Source organism: Temnothorax americanus, unplaced genomic scaffold, assembly GCF_048541705.1.
Source record: "Temnothorax americanus isolate GAGA-0224 unplaced genomic scaffold, ASM4854170v1 Scaffold46, whole genome shotgun sequence".
Taxonomy (NCBI): Eukaryota; Metazoa; Arthropoda; class Insecta; order Hymenoptera; family Formicidae; genus Temnothorax; species Temnothorax americanus.
In genome coordinates, this window is record NW_027509613.1 from 1,335,912 (window position 1) to 1,352,992 (window position 17,081).

The 17,081-nt window shown below is 40.1% G+C and overlaps 3 protein-coding genes across 5 annotated transcripts; 2 read left to right on the top strand and 1 right to left on the bottom strand.

Moving 5' to 3' along the window:
- The first annotated feature begins 416 nt into the window (after nucleotides 1-416).
- Uev1a (Ubiquitin-conjugating enzyme variant 1A) lies at nucleotides 417-3,969 on the top strand. 2 transcript variants are annotated; one of them, XM_077416882.1, is made up of 4 exons: nucleotides 417-772; nucleotides 1,481-1,623; nucleotides 2,014-2,139; nucleotides 2,229-3,969. In XM_077416882.1, exons 1-4 carry the CDS (start codon nucleotides 748-750, stop codon nucleotides 2,367-2,369), a joined length of 435 nt encoding a protein of 144 aa, XP_077273008.1. In that variant the 5' UTR covers nucleotides 417-747; the 3' UTR covers nucleotides 2,370-3,969. The 2 variants fall into 2 exon arrangements, with proteins under 2 accessions (XP_077273008.1, XP_077273009.1); XM_077416883.1 differs by lacking the exon at nucleotides 417-772 and adding an exon at nucleotides 864-1,172.
- Nucleotides 3,970-4,202: 233 nt separating this feature from the next.
- Nucleotides 4,203-7,582, bottom strand: Cyt-c1 (Cytochrome c1). Its single transcript, XM_077416881.1, has 8 exons — nucleotides 7,274-7,582; nucleotides 6,300-6,347; nucleotides 5,917-6,065; nucleotides 5,572-5,704; nucleotides 5,318-5,482; nucleotides 5,036-5,149; nucleotides 4,786-4,920; nucleotides 4,203-4,707 (listed from the first exon to the last, which is right to left on the bottom strand). The coding sequence occupies exons 1-8, from the start codon at nucleotides 7,343-7,345 to the stop codon at nucleotides 4,591-4,593; spliced, it is 933 nt and encodes a 310-aa protein (XP_077273007.1). The 5' UTR covers nucleotides 7,346-7,582; the 3' UTR covers nucleotides 4,203-4,590.
- Nucleotides 7,583-8,995: 1,413 nt separating this feature from the next.
- Tral (LSM14 family protein trailer hitch) lies at nucleotides 8,996-16,177 on the top strand. 2 transcript variants are annotated; one of them, XM_077416943.1, is made up of 7 exons: nucleotides 8,996-9,238; nucleotides 10,673-10,827; nucleotides 10,982-11,282; nucleotides 12,115-12,307; nucleotides 12,603-12,878; nucleotides 13,121-13,297; nucleotides 13,613-16,177. In XM_077416943.1, the coding sequence occupies exons 1-7, from the start codon at nucleotides 9,118-9,120 to the stop codon at nucleotides 13,905-13,907; spliced, it is 1,518 nt and encodes a 505-aa protein (XP_077273069.1). In that variant the 5' UTR covers nucleotides 8,996-9,117; the 3' UTR covers nucleotides 13,908-16,177. The 2 variants fall into 2 exon arrangements, with proteins under 2 accessions (XP_077273069.1, XP_077273068.1); XM_077416942.1 differs by having other exon boundaries at nucleotides 8,997-9,238; nucleotides 10,982-11,177.
- The last annotated feature ends 904 nt before the right edge of the window (nucleotides 16,178-17,081 follow it).

Sequence of the window (17,081 nt, forward strand, 5' to 3'; positions counted from 1 at the left end):
TTCAGTTCTAAAAAAATTCTGTAAATCTATTTTCGCTTAGTTGCACAATTAATACATACGCTTTACATTGCAAATGGTATAAAGTTTCGAGAAGAAAAAGAGAAAACAAATCGAACGAAAAATGCGCGCGATTAGAACAAACAGATCGAACAGATTTTACGAGCCGGATCTTTTATTCTCGCGTTTAATATATTTAAATAATCGCGAAATAAAAAAAATCGCGAGACTCGAGCAGCGAGGGCGACGCGAACGAAGCGTATTAGAAGCAGAACCGATGAAAGTGGAACGGAGCACGGCGTTTGCACCGTCGAATCCGGTGCGGGCGACGAGCGGCTCGCCCACGAACAAGAGCACAAACGCGACGACCGACGACGGCGGCGGGCGGACACGGGATCTAGATCTAGACTAGACTTCTCGAGAGCGACTAGTCCGTGGGGAACGGGGCGATCTCTCGCGCGGAGCGCGGAGGTTGTATTTTCGCCGTTCGCGTTATCCGGGTGGACAGCCGCACGCGCACACAGTGCACACAGTGCACACACACGCTCTCTTGGCCGCAGCGCGCCGGATTATCGCTGGATGAGAGGCTCGCGCCGCGGTTAAAAAAGCCGCGCCAGCTCCACGCGAGTGACTTTGATTCGGCCCGCGTACGGTGCGCGTTGTCGCCCGCCTGGTGCTTCACGGGAGGGGAAAAAAAAATACGGCGCCTCGTCAGAATTTTCAGAAATACGAGAGAGAGAGAGAGATATCATGGCGGTGCCCAACAGCGGTGTAGGTGAGTTATTTTGTTTGGGCGGCCGCCACCCGCGCGACTCCGCGACGGATTTTCCTCGTCCTCGTTTCTTTCCTTTCGATCGAGAAATCGGGGACCTCGAGGCGGGATCACTCGACGATCCTCGGACCCGGCGTTCCCGTGCCGCGCGAGTTGACAGCGGGCAGCGGGACGTCGAGCAGCGTGCCGCCCGTATTTCGCTCGCGTGCCGAGTCATCGAGACACACGGTGGACGCGACGTTACACCCTCCGTCGCGAGTCGATATCGCCCTTCCGCGGTATCCGCGGACTCATCTCGAGACCCGTGAACGACCTCGGAAACTCGCGCACTCGCGACGGCGGAAAGGTTAACCGTGCTCGATCCCCGCTCATCGAGCCATAACCTGTATCGTCGCGCGCGGGGGTACGTTTCAGCTGTTTGCAACGCGACTGTGTTACGTACCGCGGCATATATCCTTGCTTTTTTTTTTTCATTTTCTTCCTCTTTCTGTGGATTTTCGATCCTTAAGCAACATCGGGTTTATCGAGGATTTGTTGGACTCGGATTATACGATTATATGTATTATATATGGTTCAAAGATCTCTCAGCAATTCTCTTTTAACTTCTCGATCAACCTTGCGCGAATCTTTGCCGAACCTTGTACGAACCAAATTATATATACGGGATCGCGAGATCGAACTTACAACGTCATTCGTCGAATGCCGTTTCAGTTATGCCCCGAAACTTTCGTCTCCTGGAGGAGTTGGAACAGGGCCAAAAAGGTGTGGGCGATGGCACGATCAGTTGGGGCCTGGAAAACGACGACGACATGACCCTCACGCATTGGACCGGTATGATAATTGGACCACCTAGGGTAAGATACCTTTTACCGGCGTCGTTTGTCGTCGCTGCGATAATACGAATCCGCACCGGTCTCTTCTCGCGTTACTTTTCGTTCGATGCAAGTCCACTTTTATGAGATTTCAGATACAAGCTAAGCTTTACCGGTATCAATCGCGGATAAAATATATTTGGATACTTAAAATGAATTAACTTGTCGAAGATATGGAAATACAGTTTGAATATTAATATTGATTATACGTGTTATATAGAAAATATATTTAATATCGTGCAACAAAACACACGAAAAATATGATTCTATAAGAATTAATTGCGTACGTTGCAAAGATGATGGACTTAAAGAAACATATTCAGAATATCTTACGATATACGATTAATATAACGTTGTATTGACATCTTTTAGACGCCGTATGAAAATAGGATGTACAGTTTGAAAATTGACTGCGGTCAGAGATACCCGGATGACGCCCCTAATGTAAGATTTTTAAGCAGAATCAATATGAATTGCATTAACAGTGCCACTGGAGCTGTAAGTATACGAGATCGCGCGATGCGCGTCTACATTTAAGATAAAAAATACGTGTACCTGAAATAACGCGTAAAATTTCCATATGCAAGGTGGATAATCGCAGTGTTCCGGTCCTTGCGAAATGGCAACGAGAGTACACAATTAAAACAGTTCTCCAGGAACTCCGTCGTTTGATGACGTTGAAGGAAAATATGAAACTTTCTCAGCCTCCGGAGGGCAGCACTTTTTAGCCTAACCGTACGAACAGAGATATCTTCCTTTTTGCAATAGCACGAGGCGAGATTTAAAGGTACCGAATAATATTAAAAGGGTGCCCGCTGAAAATATATGTTTAAAAAGAAACAAAAAAAAAACGAAAAAAAAACAGCTTTGTGAAAGAAAGGAGGTAATAGCTTGGAAAGTTGAATGAGTGTATCGAGTTTATGTATAGATTAGGTAGAACAATTGACAAAAAATGCATTTGTCGAGCACAGCTGGTTCTTCGTCGGAATTTTTCACTAAAAATGTATTTTTCCGGAACCCCCGATTATTTCATTGCATATACATCGTCATGTTCGCGCACGAGATTGTAATTCGATGCGAATGCGAATTGGTTGTAGGAAACGCCGCTCCAGCTTTTCAAGCTAGTACGATGTAAAGCGGAAAAAAAATCATATTTTGAATCATAAAACTGGAGACACAGACCATGTAATAAAAACGAATAATCAGTAAGAATAAACTTATGCCTTTGAAGTTTTTTAACGAGAGAAGAAGAGTAATGTCTGGTATTGCGAACCATTTCAAGATTTCTCTTCTGTTTGCGCGCAAGTGCCATTTCATCTCTCGCAGAGGTGTGTCTCCCTCTCTCGCTCAACGCTACGGTAGAAAATTTGTAAATTCTGGATCATAAATCTGTACACGTCCATTTTACTTTTCCGTGCTGCGTACACTGTTTCGACTAGCGATCTACGATGAAATAACGTACGTGTTTGAGAAATTATATCCTTAAAAAAACGGCCTCTCTCTCTTTCACGCTAAACGAACTACGTTTCGTAATTGATGACGAGATGTCGCTTTGTAATCGAAGCATGCGTAAACGACAATTTGATTTGTAATATCTCGTGTATAGTGAATAATGATACAATGCTGCGTGGCAAAGTACATCAATGTATGAAGCGTCGCTGAATAATGAGATCTTTTGGTCGATATCGTATTAAAAGTTTACCAATTTTTCATGTGTATTTGGGGGGTTACGTCTATTAAAATGCGATAGAATTTTATAGAGTATGATAGCGCTTACTGTTTGACACAAGGGCTTCATGATTGATGTATTATGTGAATATTATTTTTGTTATATAATTATCAAAATCATATCTAATTCCCAACACACTGTGTAAAGTACAGGAGCTGCATATTGTTAACAAAATCGAATGCATCTTTGGTGCAATCACGACTATTTACATTGTAGTCCACGTAAATAGTATATTGCTGAAAATCGAATTATATGCAGCTTATTGATGATAAATGATGTGTTCCAGCAAAAAAATAATCGTTATTACAACGTCATCTCAAGATTTATGTTATCTAATTAATCGAAAGGATGTCTTTATACCTAAAGTTCCACCAAAAGTAGATTTTGAAATATCTCCACATTTGATTGCGTAATGTAAAAATTTTCTGATTATCCGAACGAAAGATATATATACCTCTTTGTCCGCTTTGCATTTCAGTATTACACTATCGGTCATATAATAGTGTAATTTAAATCACATTCTATTAAAAGAGTAACAAGTTATAGCTCCATGTGGATGAAAACAAGCTTAAGGAGAATAAAGTGATTTCCTTATAGAAGTGTGAGCGTTCCTTCTGTTTCTTACCTACACACGTTAGCGGCCTTTTTCTTAGCTTTGAATAAATTGTTGCTTATTAAAACCAAATGACTTCGTCATTCGTATTCAGACTTTTACAGACGTTTCTCCTCGTATATTAATCTTAAAAAATGGATTGGACAAAAACTTTAAATTGAAATAATTTGTAAAAAATATTGGAATACAAAATCGCATAATATGAAAACTTACCAAAGATAAATATAAATAATATATTTAGCCAAATATCCTTTTATCTAGCTTAAAATATCCTTTCGTCTTGAAAATGTCCATAAATATTCGACATATCTTGCGAGTCGCTTAAAATTGCGAATAAATCATTGTGCGTCTCGTCAAAGGAGTGAACCTTGTTTATGTTTAACAATTTTATTTAAATCAGACGATGACTCCATTCGGTATAGCTATGTACAATGTTTAATTTAATAGATTTTGGTAATGATGACAAATTGACACTTTGTCAAACGCTATATGAGTAAGTTTGAACCTTCAGAAAGGAGCCACATTGCCGGAGATACATTGCTTAAATCGCGAAACTACATTCCGATACCAGCGCAACAGCTAACGTCACGGCGTTAATTTTCATTGGCTAATTTTTAGGGTATTTTTTAGGGATAAACATTAATTTTGTACTCTTTAAGGTTGTCCACTTGTGTCGCTTGAAGTAGTACGCAGCAGCAGTGAGAATTGAAAATATTCCAATAGCCTGTAAATAATTTATATTGAAATAATTATACGACAAGATGAACCGAAGTAAAATGGTCTTCAGAGATGTTTACTTCACCTTAATACTCATTCGTTTTCGGTCGTCAAATTCGTGATTGGCAGTCCACATTAGGAATGTGGTAATGTCTTTTGCTACTTGAGAAGCAGTTGCTGGAGTACCATCTTCATATTCTAGGACTTCGTTATAAATAGCCTGTATGACGGAGCAAAATTATTATTTTTATTATTTTTATTATCATTAACGGGTGCAAAATTCAATATATCGCTAATTGTGACATCTTCAATTTAAAACAACGTGAATAACTCACCTGTGCCATACCAATGGCACCACCTGGAAAATATGGATTGAAATATTGTCCTTCTCTTAAATTTATACCGGCTGGTGGATCACAATATCCAGTCAGTAAAGCGAAAACGTAGTTCTGAAATATATATAAAATATATTTTTAATTAAATGCAAGTTGTGGCAATAATAAAAATATTTATACAGCAAAATTAAAAAAAAATGGAAATTAATTGTAAAAATTAATAGATTTAATTTTTAATTCCACTCCTATTCTCTTTCCATACGTTACTCAAAATTGACTTACCTCTCCATCGTGCCTGGCGTTAAGCATGTAAGACAGATCAGGTGGATAAGCACCGTTGTTCGCTGCTCTAGCAGCTTCTTCATTTGGATATGGAGATGGCACGTAATCAAACAGTTTTCCTGGACGTTTGAAGTATTCTCCCGTGTCGTCAGGGCCATCTTCTACCTGTATCGTAAAAGTCAGTTATATTATTAAGTCTTATATTCCATAAAATTATAAGAGACATTTTTCACAGTTAATATTGTAAAATGTACCGTGACTTCTTCCGCGAGAGCTTTGGCTTCCGCCTCGGTGTGAGTAACATTAACGAGGTGACGGTATGCCACATATTGCAAACTGTGACAAGCTGCGCACACGTTCTTGTAGACATCCCACCCTCGTCGCATACTGCAAAATATAGGTGTTAATAGCCTAGTTTACACCGATCACTTGATATACGCGTATTAAATAGTAAATAACTAGTAAATAAGTCTGATTATTCGCTGATCAGTTCAAATATACTAATATATTTGATACGCGTATCAAGAGATGGGTGTAAACTAGGCCAATAACACATTTGTATAGTCGATCGTTAATATTTAAATACTAAAGTATTGTACCTAGCATGATCTAGCGAATTGAACCATCCATAAAAATCCCATTTGTACGTCGGAGGATGAGCTATCAAGTCGACAGCTCTTGCCGAGTTATCTAGAGCATAGATGAAGGCACTTATGCCTCCGGCAGTCACTCCTAAGCATGTTAATAACTGTAATTAAAAATATTAGAGATATTACTCTTTCTTACGCTATATAGTTTATAATATAATGTCGCTGTCACATATTATATAACATTGTCATATATTCGAAATATAAATAAAACAGTAATCTGTCCTAACTTACTAACACACGCAGTTTGAAGGAACGCAAAGTTGTTTCTGACAGACGAGGAATTGGATAAGGTTGGGATATCTCTTCGGGCAAGATAAATTAAATTCACGTACCACTTTCCGACTCCTAGGCCATTCTTTCACGGTGGAAAAATTACTGGTCTGCAAAAACAAAGTTTAAAGTTTAAGTACAATAAGTTTAAGCGTAACATATTTTAGAAGAAAATAAAGAGAAAAATATTTGCAACGTTGCTCCAATCCATACATTCGCCTCTTTCACATTTCTATTTTCTTTCCTCACACACTGTGATTTTGCTGCAATTAATATATATATTGCCTAAAATAAATTATTATAAAATTTTATACATAATCTCAAATTAATCTCGTCTATCTGATATCTGTTAAAGTCAAAGATTAATGCGCGCTAATAAATAAGTAAAATTAGGTTCGGGGGCTTTCCATATGTTCCATTCTTATGAATATTACTACGACACAATCAAATCAAAAGGAATACACTTGACAAACGTTCAATAACGTAAAGTATGCGTTAACGCATCCGACTCTTCGACTCGAAACTGACACGTGTGTGACGACGATCGACGGCATAATCGTTTCTACAGTTAGACGATAAAATCCACGGGTGCGGACCAATTCGTTGTGACAGCGAGCGCGATACAAACGCCCCATTCATTCACCCGTGCCACTGCGGCCCCGCACGGTGCATCGGTGGAGCACGTTCGATATCATGGCAGCATCCCGATTTTCGGTATCGCTCGCTATTACATAACATCTGTTTTAAAGTGCCGTCGGAACCGTCACCGCCGTCGACGTCGCGCGCCGTCGGACGCCTCGCCGGGCGTCCCGACGTCGCGCGACGAACGTCCCGCGGGACGTATAATCCTCGCCGAGGAAGGCGTGACATCAGCAGCCGACAGCTCGCAACGGTGTCCAGCTCGCGGAGGCCGCGTATACCAATATTGGTTAACGTCAGGCGTCGTTGACACGGACGGCGCGACGTCGCCGGCGATTTTCGCGAGGAAATACGCGCGGTTGCTGAAAAATTGCTCGAAGATCCGTCTCTCACTTACCTGGCCGATCAACGTGCCGTAATTCGGTTTCAGAAGACCCGATTTACAAATCCGACCCAACGTCGCCGCCATGTTGGCCAGAGGTGCAATGTGCGGAGAGGGTTAGGGTTAGGCTGGTCGGCGAACGATCCGCTGGACGGTCGGCGTAGAATCAGCCTCGCGACTTGTCGCAAAAATCCTCCCGCGATTATTCCAGCACCGCGGATCGGTCGCGAGGGATTAAAAAGAGAGGTTAAAAAACGTCGGTAGGGAGTAGGGAGAAACACACCGCGAAGACGACTTCGGTCTCGGTCGGGGACTCGCCGGAGCCGGACTCGCCCCCAGGCTTGCCAACGTCGCGCGGCGAACGTTCACGGCGTTCAAGGCCCGGGGCCCGGACACATAGAAAAACTTAAGCAGTAAACTCAAGCAGTAAGCAAATCAGCCAATCACAGTCAAGAACTTAAGGCACGGCCCTAAGCGGTAGCGAATCCATACCGTTGATTTCTTACTGCTTAAGTTTAACTGCTAAAGTTTTTCTATGTGCCAAGGCCATCACGCGTATAATCCAATGTCCATTGATTATTTCTATCAGGGTGCTGGATCAATCTCGGTTTAATTAATTACGTTTTATCTTTTTCTAATTCTTGGAGCTATAGGAAAAAAAGTAAAAAGTAAATTGAACCAAGATAAAATTGATCTAATGTATACGTTATCTGCGACTCGACACACAATTATTTTGTGATACGCCGGAATTTTGTATTTTATGTGCGCGTTCATGCGTGTCATTTTTCATTATATTTATATAATCGTATAACATATTATTTATAGAATACGTACGTTATAGAAATATACAATAATATTACATCTCTCTGGTGAAACAATTTCTCATATATTTTGTCGGAAATTTTCTAACAAGGAGAATTTCTTATATTTTAGATTTATATAAAAAATATATATCTCTTTTTCTCAGATACTATTTCAGAAATAATATGGATTTTATATTTTCATATATTTTAAGAATATATAAAACAAATATATTTTGTTTCACTCCAACTTATTGCAACAAAATGTTCGCCAGTTCAAAAAGTTCTTCGAAAAAGAACAGACTATTATATAACACGAATAAGCGTAATAAAGTACTCCTTTTTGACAAGGAGAATGAAATTTGAGAGGTGGGCATTGGGCCATCTTTGATCGATCAGGTTTTGCGATACATATCTATTTTAATTCCCCGTTAACGTGAAAATTTAACCGAGGCATCGCTGCGATTGAAAATTACACATAAATCCGTAATTAAAAATAGTGGAAAATCGAACATGAAACACCACACTCCGTGTAATTAATCGTTATCGCTATCTTGTGAATAATCAAGATTCTCTTTTCCTCCTCAAGCTTCAACCTCGCGTAAATATTTTGGTTCAAATTAACAGGCCTGAACTCCTTGCGCAGTTTATTTTTCCTCTTTTTCTTTTCACAATGGGGGAAAAAAAGGAGAAAAGATGAACTGTCGCAGAAAGTTGAGCTAAAATAGAACTGACCTATTCCTACGTCGCGTCCATGCGGCGAAAATATTTTCGCCTATTGAAAATAGCCCCGGAGCTCTCCGAACTCCTATTTGACTCCGGCTCCGGCTCCGGCTCCGGCGCCTCCGGCGGCAACGCCGGTAAACGCGCGCGCGTGGGGGGCTCGGGCGCATGCGCGACGCGTGGTTGGCAGTTGGCACTCTTGGGGGAGCGAGGGAGTCTCGGGTCTCGGGCAGTCCGCCGTCGACCATTGCCGTCAGCTGGACTAGCCCCGTCAGATGGTGTCGTGAATCTCTCGTGAAATCACATCGATCGCCGCGCGACGGAGCCAGAGTCAAGATGAGCGGTGGTATGCCAGAACTGGGCTCGAAGATCAGCTTGATCTCGAAGGCGGATATTCGTTATGAGGGACGTCTCTTCACCGTCGACCCGCAGGAGTGCACGATCGCCCTGGCTAACGGTGAGTACAAGCGCGGCGAGAGAATCCAAGATGGACTCCCGCCGCACCGCACATTCACCGTGCCGTCCCGCCGCCGCCGCCGCCGCCGCCACCGCCATCATCGCCGCCGCGCTGAGAATCAGCATGCCGCCTCTTCGCTCGTTTCTCGCTCCGGCGAGGAACGGCCCGTCCGCGACGCCGGTGTCCTCGCGACCGGCGCGACCTGTCGCCGGGTCGTCCGTGTCAGTGGGCGCGGGAACGCGCGCGGTACCTTCGCCTTTACGTGTCTCGTCACGTTTCTCCTGCCGCGAACGAACGTAACACAGAGGTCATCCCTTCGCGACTCCCCGCGGAAAGCCGTAAATTCGACGCTCCAACCTCGGCCCCGGTCCTCTCGACGCCGCTCCGTCGACGGGGTCGCGGCGACCTGTGGCAGTTCCCCTTCGCAACGAGGAGACGTTTCTCTACTACAGAGTCCTGGCCGCGACGCGTCGCGTCCCGATTCCGTCGATCGCGCGTTTTCTCTTCTCTCGCGCATTCAGCGAAAAAATCCGCCGGAACTGTTGCGGCTGATCGCTTGACCCGCGCGCGGCGCGGTTATGTCGCGGTCACGCGGTTTGGCGATCGTCGAAGTTGGCGCGTAGAAATTAGGGGACGAGAGTCGTGTCTTGAATCGACGAGATTTTTTCACGACGCTGGGTTATCGGGGCTCGACGGTAGCAGATAAATCTGGATTAAAACAATCTAGCGCGGAACGCTTTGCGCGAGCATATATATATATATAATATTTGCCGCTTTTAATATTTTCAAGAATACTCCAAGAATTTATAGAACGGCTAATACCGGTACGTTATTAATGCTGAGGATGTAATTTCGAATTTGAGTTTGGTATGCGTGCCGTTTGCGTGGAATGTTTGTCTCTTCCTTCTCTGTCGAATGTTTACATGCCCTTGCTCCCCCTTGTTCCGTTATCCTACCCGTAATAAGTGACTTTGGGCGGATAGAAGGAGCAAATATTATTCTCGGAAATGTACCATTGTAGTCGTGTGCAAAGGAAACGTATAAATATAAGACTTTCACTTTTCACGATCGACTAATGTAAAATAAATGTGCATAAATATAAGATTCCACTTTTCGCGATTTATTAATGTAAAATAGATGTGTGTGCATAAAGCTGTTTTATTTATATAATAAATTTATGTGACATAAATATTAGAGCTGTTAACACAAAGGATTTGAATACTAGACATCTATATCTGTTTTATTACGGATATTTTTCAAGTAAAATTCCTGTCTTGTTTATTTTATCTGTGAAACAGATGTATAACTTGAATATTCGAGTACCGGCAGCACACGCGTACCGATAAATGACCCATTCGATGTAACAAAGAGCTGTAACAGCGTTGCTAATTGCAGCAATTTGAAACGACGGAATTATTTTTTGTTTTTTTGTAGTGCGCTCCTTTGGTACCGAAGATCGAGAGACTCAACTTCCCGTGGCACCACAAAACCAGGTGTACGAGTACATTCTGTTTCGTGGATCGGATATCAAGGATATCAGAGTCGTCAACAATGTTAGTTCTATTCCCAACGATCCAGCTATCGTACAGGTAATTATTTTATAGAATTTTTCTATAAAATCTCTCTGTAAAGAAACGCGTCTTCAAATTTGGCATTAACGAGGTCCGAAAGTGAAATCAATCGCGTGTGTTGAACATTGATGAATTTCAGCTGAATTGATTATATATTATCGATTGTTCGTAGATGACGGTGCAGCCATCTATGGGCCAGCAATCGTATCAACCACAGCCCAGTTATGCTCATCCGATGATGGGCCAGATGGGCCCGATGGGTGGCCAATACGGAGCCCCCTATGGCATGGGTATGGGAGCCATGGGCCCGGTAATGGGAATGCCAACCGCAGCTAGAGATCCGCGCGGACCAATGAATAAACAGCCAAGTGAGTTGAGCTTGGGCTCTGCTGCACCCAATGCCATCTCTGTCCCAAACTCACTGCCAACGGCCAATATCGACCCATTACCAAAAGATCAATCTCTGGAAGATGGTAACTGTTTTTGCTATGAAGTATTCCTTGCTTTGCTGGCATGTTTCTTGCTGCTCCTGCTTTGGTAATGCCTTTCTCCGGTTAAGCTTCACGCTGTCAAAAAATGGCGTAAATCGTATGCATACGAGAATACATGACAATGTATTCTAACACTTTTTTAAACATGTTACTTACGATTAATGTTGTAGTAACAAATTTATAATTATTTTGCTAACAAAAATCTATTATCTTTGTTGCACTCTTACGTAGATTTTTCATATCTTGCAATCTTCAGTCTGCTTTGCTTATTTTCTATGTATACGTGCATTTTATGATATAGAATTTTAATTGAATAAATATTGTGCATTTGTATGTATAACAAAAATTTATATATTTTTGAAATTTTGATATTTTTGTAAATTTTGAAAAATCTTTTTAATAAAAATATTCATTAACATTTTTCATCTGTATAATCTTTATATACTTATATAATTTGGCTTTACGTTTAATCTCTTTTTAAAATTGGTAGATAATATTTTTGCATCTGCATGCATTTTCCAATTTTATTTCTTTTACGCTTATGTCATAATATAACAGAATAGCAATAACAGTGATGATAAACAATGGTAATTGTTTAAAAATCCTCGAGAGATTTCTTTTATATTAGACACGCGAAACTTTTGTAGAAGTTAGTAGCGATCTTTCATTTCAAACGTTGGGAATGAAAAGTATATCCAAGTTATTTTCTTATACTAAAGTTTCGTGTTGGACTTGCTTGCAGTTTTGGTCGGCTATTGTCTCCTTAGATTAATAAAAATCGACATTATTTGACACATTCGTGTTGCGATAATAGGTGTACTAGATCTCATTAGTGGTGGGTCTCGATCTACTACTCCTACGTCATCCTTATTGACGAGGAAAAGTCCAACCATGGATCAGGGTATTCAGGTAGGACACGATCAACAGCAGCAGAGCAATAACATTGGCAAAATGAATGACAAGACAAATATCAGGACCGTCCAACCGCCTCGTCGAGACCGTGATAGGTATTTTATTTAGAAAAACTAATTTTTGTCTTACTTTTGAAATAAAACTATAAAAGATGTGCGTATAATTTTTCCACAATCTCTATATCAGAGAAATATGACTGTATCTCTTTACAATTGATTATTTTTATTTGCTTTGCTTGCTTCACTTGCTAAATTTTCTAGTTATATAAACATAAAGCGATTCTACACAGATTTATATTATTTTTTATGAATTTGATAGATACAGATGGTATAGCTGAAACTTTATAGATATTTCATACATTTCGTGATAAATGTTTTATTGCGTGTTTAGCCACGGAGGTACCAAAACCAACGCGGGTATGTCTCAATATAATGACGCGAAGAGGGATATGATGAAGCATGATGGCCAGAACCAAGGTCATATGCAAGGTGGTCGAGGCAACCGCGGTGGTTGGGTAAATCGCGGCAACATGAGAGGTCGAGGGGGCAGAGGACGTGGTGGTTTCCGTACAAATCAAGCAAACAACGCTGGTGCCAAGCCCAAGACACTGAAGTTTGACAACGACTACGATTTCGAACAAGCCAACACTGAGTTTGAAGAATTAAGGTAAGCGCAAACGTTCGCTATGATTATTGATGATTGATTCTGCATGGTTACGTGCCGGATTCATTTCGAGTAGCTGTTGAAATGACCAATGTGGATACCATGCAAAAGTAAATCAGTGCGAATTTAAAGCAATCGTAATTACAATAAATACGAATCGCTTACGCATCGCATTAACATTGCCTTATCATATAATCATGTTGCTTTCGGTAATATAATTTATACATCGATGTATCATATTGTAGGTCGCAATTGGCGAAAACGAAGATCGATGGTGCTGAAAATGAGAAGAAAGACGATAGTGGAAACGAGACAGGTGCTGGGGAAGGTGAACCTGAAGAGGAACCGGAAATTGTTCACTACGATAAGTCAAAATCATTCTTTGACAATATTAGCTGTGAAGCTGTTGAAAGGAGTAAAGGGTAAGCTTTATTAAGAATAAAATTTAGTAGATATAATCACCGTGCAGCTGAATTTCAATGAAACTATGATTTAATTCATATTTTCTCTAAAATCGAAGAAAATTAAAATATTAAAAATTTAAGAGCATTTAAATTTGTGCCTGATTTTATTAATTTAGACACAATTTCCTTAATTTTAAAATGTATATTAATTGTTAAGTTTTTCGCACAATTATTGTATCAGACTTTTGTATCAGACTTTTTAATCGTTGTCATCAATATAATTTCACAATTTGCAATCGTGAAATGTTTTGCATATGACGCAAATTTTTCCAGGCGATTCCAACGCACGGATTGGAGAACGGAACGAAAACTGAATTCAGAAACGTTCGGTGTGGCTTCCACGAGACGCGGTGGATTCCGCGGCCGTGGTTACTACAATCGCGGAATGGGAGGCATGTACAGAGGCGGTGGCGGCGGCGGCGGCGGTAATAACGCTGGATTCCGCGGTGGCTATCGAGGTAGCAGGGGCGGTAATCGCAAACCCCCTAATCAACTACAGAATAACACGGGGAGTCAAAATCGCGCGACCAACGAACAGTCTGCCTCTCAGTCGCAGAACGTTATCTAAATAAAAAAAAAATTAAAAAAAAAAATGTAATTTGTGTCACCGGTATGGCATGAAAAAAAGTAAATATGCCGAGGAGAATAAGCGATGCGCTATGTATAAGTATACACAACCATAGATTAAGATTTTTACGACATGTGCTCTACCGTTACGGATTGATTTGGGTTAGAATTTGGCAGTCAAATAACAGAGGATACGCACGGCCGGATTAAATGTAGATTATATTATATAACGGAGCGCGTTTGCAATCGCCAAACCTGTGGTTACGTGTTAGGTGACAAGAATCGCACATGTGGACATTGCTGGCGCATATGACTTTGCATCGATATTTTGCGGCTAGATGATCGAAGAAGGTACTTTTAGAGACAAATTTTCTTACCGCTTAGTCGACAATGATCACGATGAATTGGCGTTGAAAGAATAGAACGTTTTTGTCAGAGAAGCGAAGTCAATTATGATTAGAACGTTCCTTATTCTTTTTTTATATTGATACTTATTTGTGGATTCAGATGTCTAAAGTTGGGAGGGGAAACCCTTTGTAAGGGATCTAGTCGTAAGTTTTATTTGAAATATATGTCTGTTAATAAAATTCTTAATGGAAAAGTCTGAAGCCGCTTTAAACGAACCAACGGTGTATCTGTTTATAGTTAGGGGAAAAAATTGTACAATTCAATCGTGATCATTCTTCAGTCCTGTTTTCTCAAGACTTGACTATAAATAATTATGGAATGGCTTTATGGTGATGGTGACTTGATAATACTGGTCGTTATGGAATAGCTGGCTTGTATCCGTATATCGGAAGTGAATGGCAATAGACGTGCATAAAAGTACTTTCTCGTCAAAGTATGTAAAAATCGATTGTATCTAATTGCATTTGTCGAGAATAGGAATATTGTGAGGTATATATAGTACAAGGCAAATCTGATGAAAAATGGCATTCTTTTCTTTTGTTTTTGGTTTTTTTTGAGTGTACGCAGACAAAGTTTTTCGAGTCCTCGGCACGAAGTTCATGTAAAATGTATGATTTTATAAGGCGGATAAAAGTGGGAAATAATCGAAAGCCAGTTTATATAAAAATGTTTGTATTATTAAAATTGTAATCTCACGGTCCGCCTACTCTTTCTTTGCAAGATCTGCATCTAGAATTATGAAAGTCAGTCTTATTGTAAGTAACTAAGTTCTAAATCATGCTACATAATTGTCATCGTGTTCTGTATTAAGGATTCCTTGATTGCTCTCATATAGAATAGTTTTGATTGATACAATTATATATAAGGCTACATTATAATCAGTAATTAATTGTATTAAACTTACAATTTATATAATGCTTATTAAAATGAATTTTTTTTCACAAACATTTGTAATTATATCTTAAATCAGTATCTTGTCAATTTGTTTCTTTTTTTCTGTTCTGTTAACTCCAAAACTAGTATAATGTTTACACATAATTCAAAGGAGCATTCGTATTTGATATACATGTATACAATCAGAAAATATTTAAACAATAATTTATTATTAATGACATAATTTTCCATTAGAACGTTATGTAAAATAACGATAACGCATGTATATTCAAGTGAAAATCATTAATCCATTTCTTTTTCTTTCATAAATTCAATCGCTTTAGTCTTGGGACGAGACCAGCACTTTACGCGTATGATATGTAAGTGGAAACCCGAGTGTACATGGATCACGTAAAATCGAAAGCTTATGACGAAGATTTTCAAGGCGTTAAAATGTATAAAAATAATTTTACTCGTAATTCGATTGTAATTGACTAATTACGCTCTCGAAGAATCCTTTTGGATGCACGACGACGCTGCGCGAAATTAGAATTATGTTAAATATGCGAGTGCGAGTAAGACTAAAAGCATGATATCCTTAAAGATGTAAGACGTGGAAGAAACAAAATAAGAACATTATTTGCGACTATTATTTTTCTATGGCTCATACGGAGATATTATATATACACACACATAAACACATGCGTACGCAACTTGAGATTTACATAACTGATAAGCAAGCCTCTAATAGGCTATCAGAGAATGCAGAAATGCAAATGAAGTAAAAAAGAAACATAGGACTATATAAAACGAAGTAAGCGAGTAGAAAAAAAGAAATGGTATATGGTGAATAAATTTAACTTTTAGGTTTCATGTCTAGAGCATGTGAGAAGAATTCATAATGTACGCGAGAATGGATTTTTGTTTTGTACACAGCGGATATATATTGTGATTCCCGATGCTGAATAATATTGAAATGATGAGATAACACGTCGTCGTGTCATTTCTGACCTCCTACACACTACTTTCCAATAATCGAATGAAACGGAACGCTTTCTCGTTTCCTCGCGAAGTTGTAACGTCGAGTACTGTAAGGCATTCGCGCGGATCGTCCCGCGCTTACCCCTTTGACGTATGTGCAAAAATGTGAAAGATATAACGATTTACGAATTTAAATGCTAGATTACGCGAATTTTAAAGAGCGACTCGAGATATGAGAGATGCGTGTTGTTTCGAAAAAAAAGGAGATGTACGCGTATATAAGTAAAATTATATAACGTCATTAATAGGAATTCGGACATATGTTGTTGGTAAAACTATCGTGTGTCTGGCGATACTGAAGTGTGCTGCGCATTACATGCGGTGTGATAAAGGCTGCGGTCCACTTGACGCTACAAATGCTTCGAAGCATTCCTCTTCTCTTTTCTTTTAATGAAGAAAGAAAGAGAAGAAGGACGCTCCAAAGAATTTGTAGCGTCAAGTGGACCGCAGCCTAGAATGTATGCAAAAAGAAAAAAAGAAACAGCGTCTTCCACGCGCTATATCCAGTGTTTTAAACGCTTGATAAGCGACACGGTAAACTAGAATGATTTATTACACGCGATATATATCGCACCCCCTCCGTAGAGATTAACGGGTCCCGTTAGTTCGTAACTTAAACTCACTGGAAGTAGTTATGTTTTTCTGTTTTTGCACACGGATTTTTCATGCCGTTTTCTTTTTTTTAAATGGCTCGGAAGTAATCGACCACACATTACTAACACATTAGAAACATAAAACTTCCAGTATCAACGTGATCGAAATTCGCCACACACATTTGTAACGAATACGGCTGCAGTTTGCAGCATACAATGAGTTAATCCTGAAAGAAGTTCTGTACGAAACTTGCGTGAAA

Excerpts from the sequence above, each read along its gene's own strand:
- Uev1a (XM_077416882.1), top strand. The coding sequence starts at position 748 with ATGGCGGTGCCCAACAGCGGTGTAG. Across the intron at positions 773-1,480 it reads GGTGCCCAACAGCGGTGTAG|TTATGCCCCGAAACTTTCGT; the intron begins GTGAGTTATTTT and ends ATGCCGTTTCAG. Across the intron at positions 1,624-2,013 it reads TGATAATTGGACCACCTAGG|ACGCCGTATGAAAATAGGAT; the intron begins GTAAGATACCTT and ends GACATCTTTTAG.
- Cyt-c1 (XM_077416881.1), bottom strand. The coding sequence starts at position 7,345 with ATGGCGGCGACGTTGGGTCGGATTTGTAAATCGGGTCTTCTGAAACCG. Across the intron at positions 5,705-5,916 it reads AATTCGCTAGATCATGCTAG|TATGCGACGAGGGTGGGATG; the intron begins GTACAATACTTT and ends TATATTTTGCAG. Across the intron at positions 4,708-4,785 it reads GAAAACGAATGAGTATTAAG|GCTATTGGAATATTTTCAAT; the intron begins GTGAAGTAAACA and ends AATTATTTACAG.
- Tral (XM_077416943.1), top strand. The coding sequence starts at position 9,118 with ATGAGCGGTGGTATGCCAGAACTGGGCTCGAAGATCAGCTTGATCTCG. Across the intron at positions 9,239-10,672 it reads CACGATCGCCCTGGCTAACG|TGCGCTCCTTTGGTACCGAA; the intron begins GTGAGTACAAGC and ends GTTTTTTTGTAG. Across the intron at positions 12,308-12,602 it reads CCTCGTCGAGACCGTGATAG|CCACGGAGGTACCAAAACCA; the intron begins GTATTTTATTTA and ends TTGCGTGTTTAG.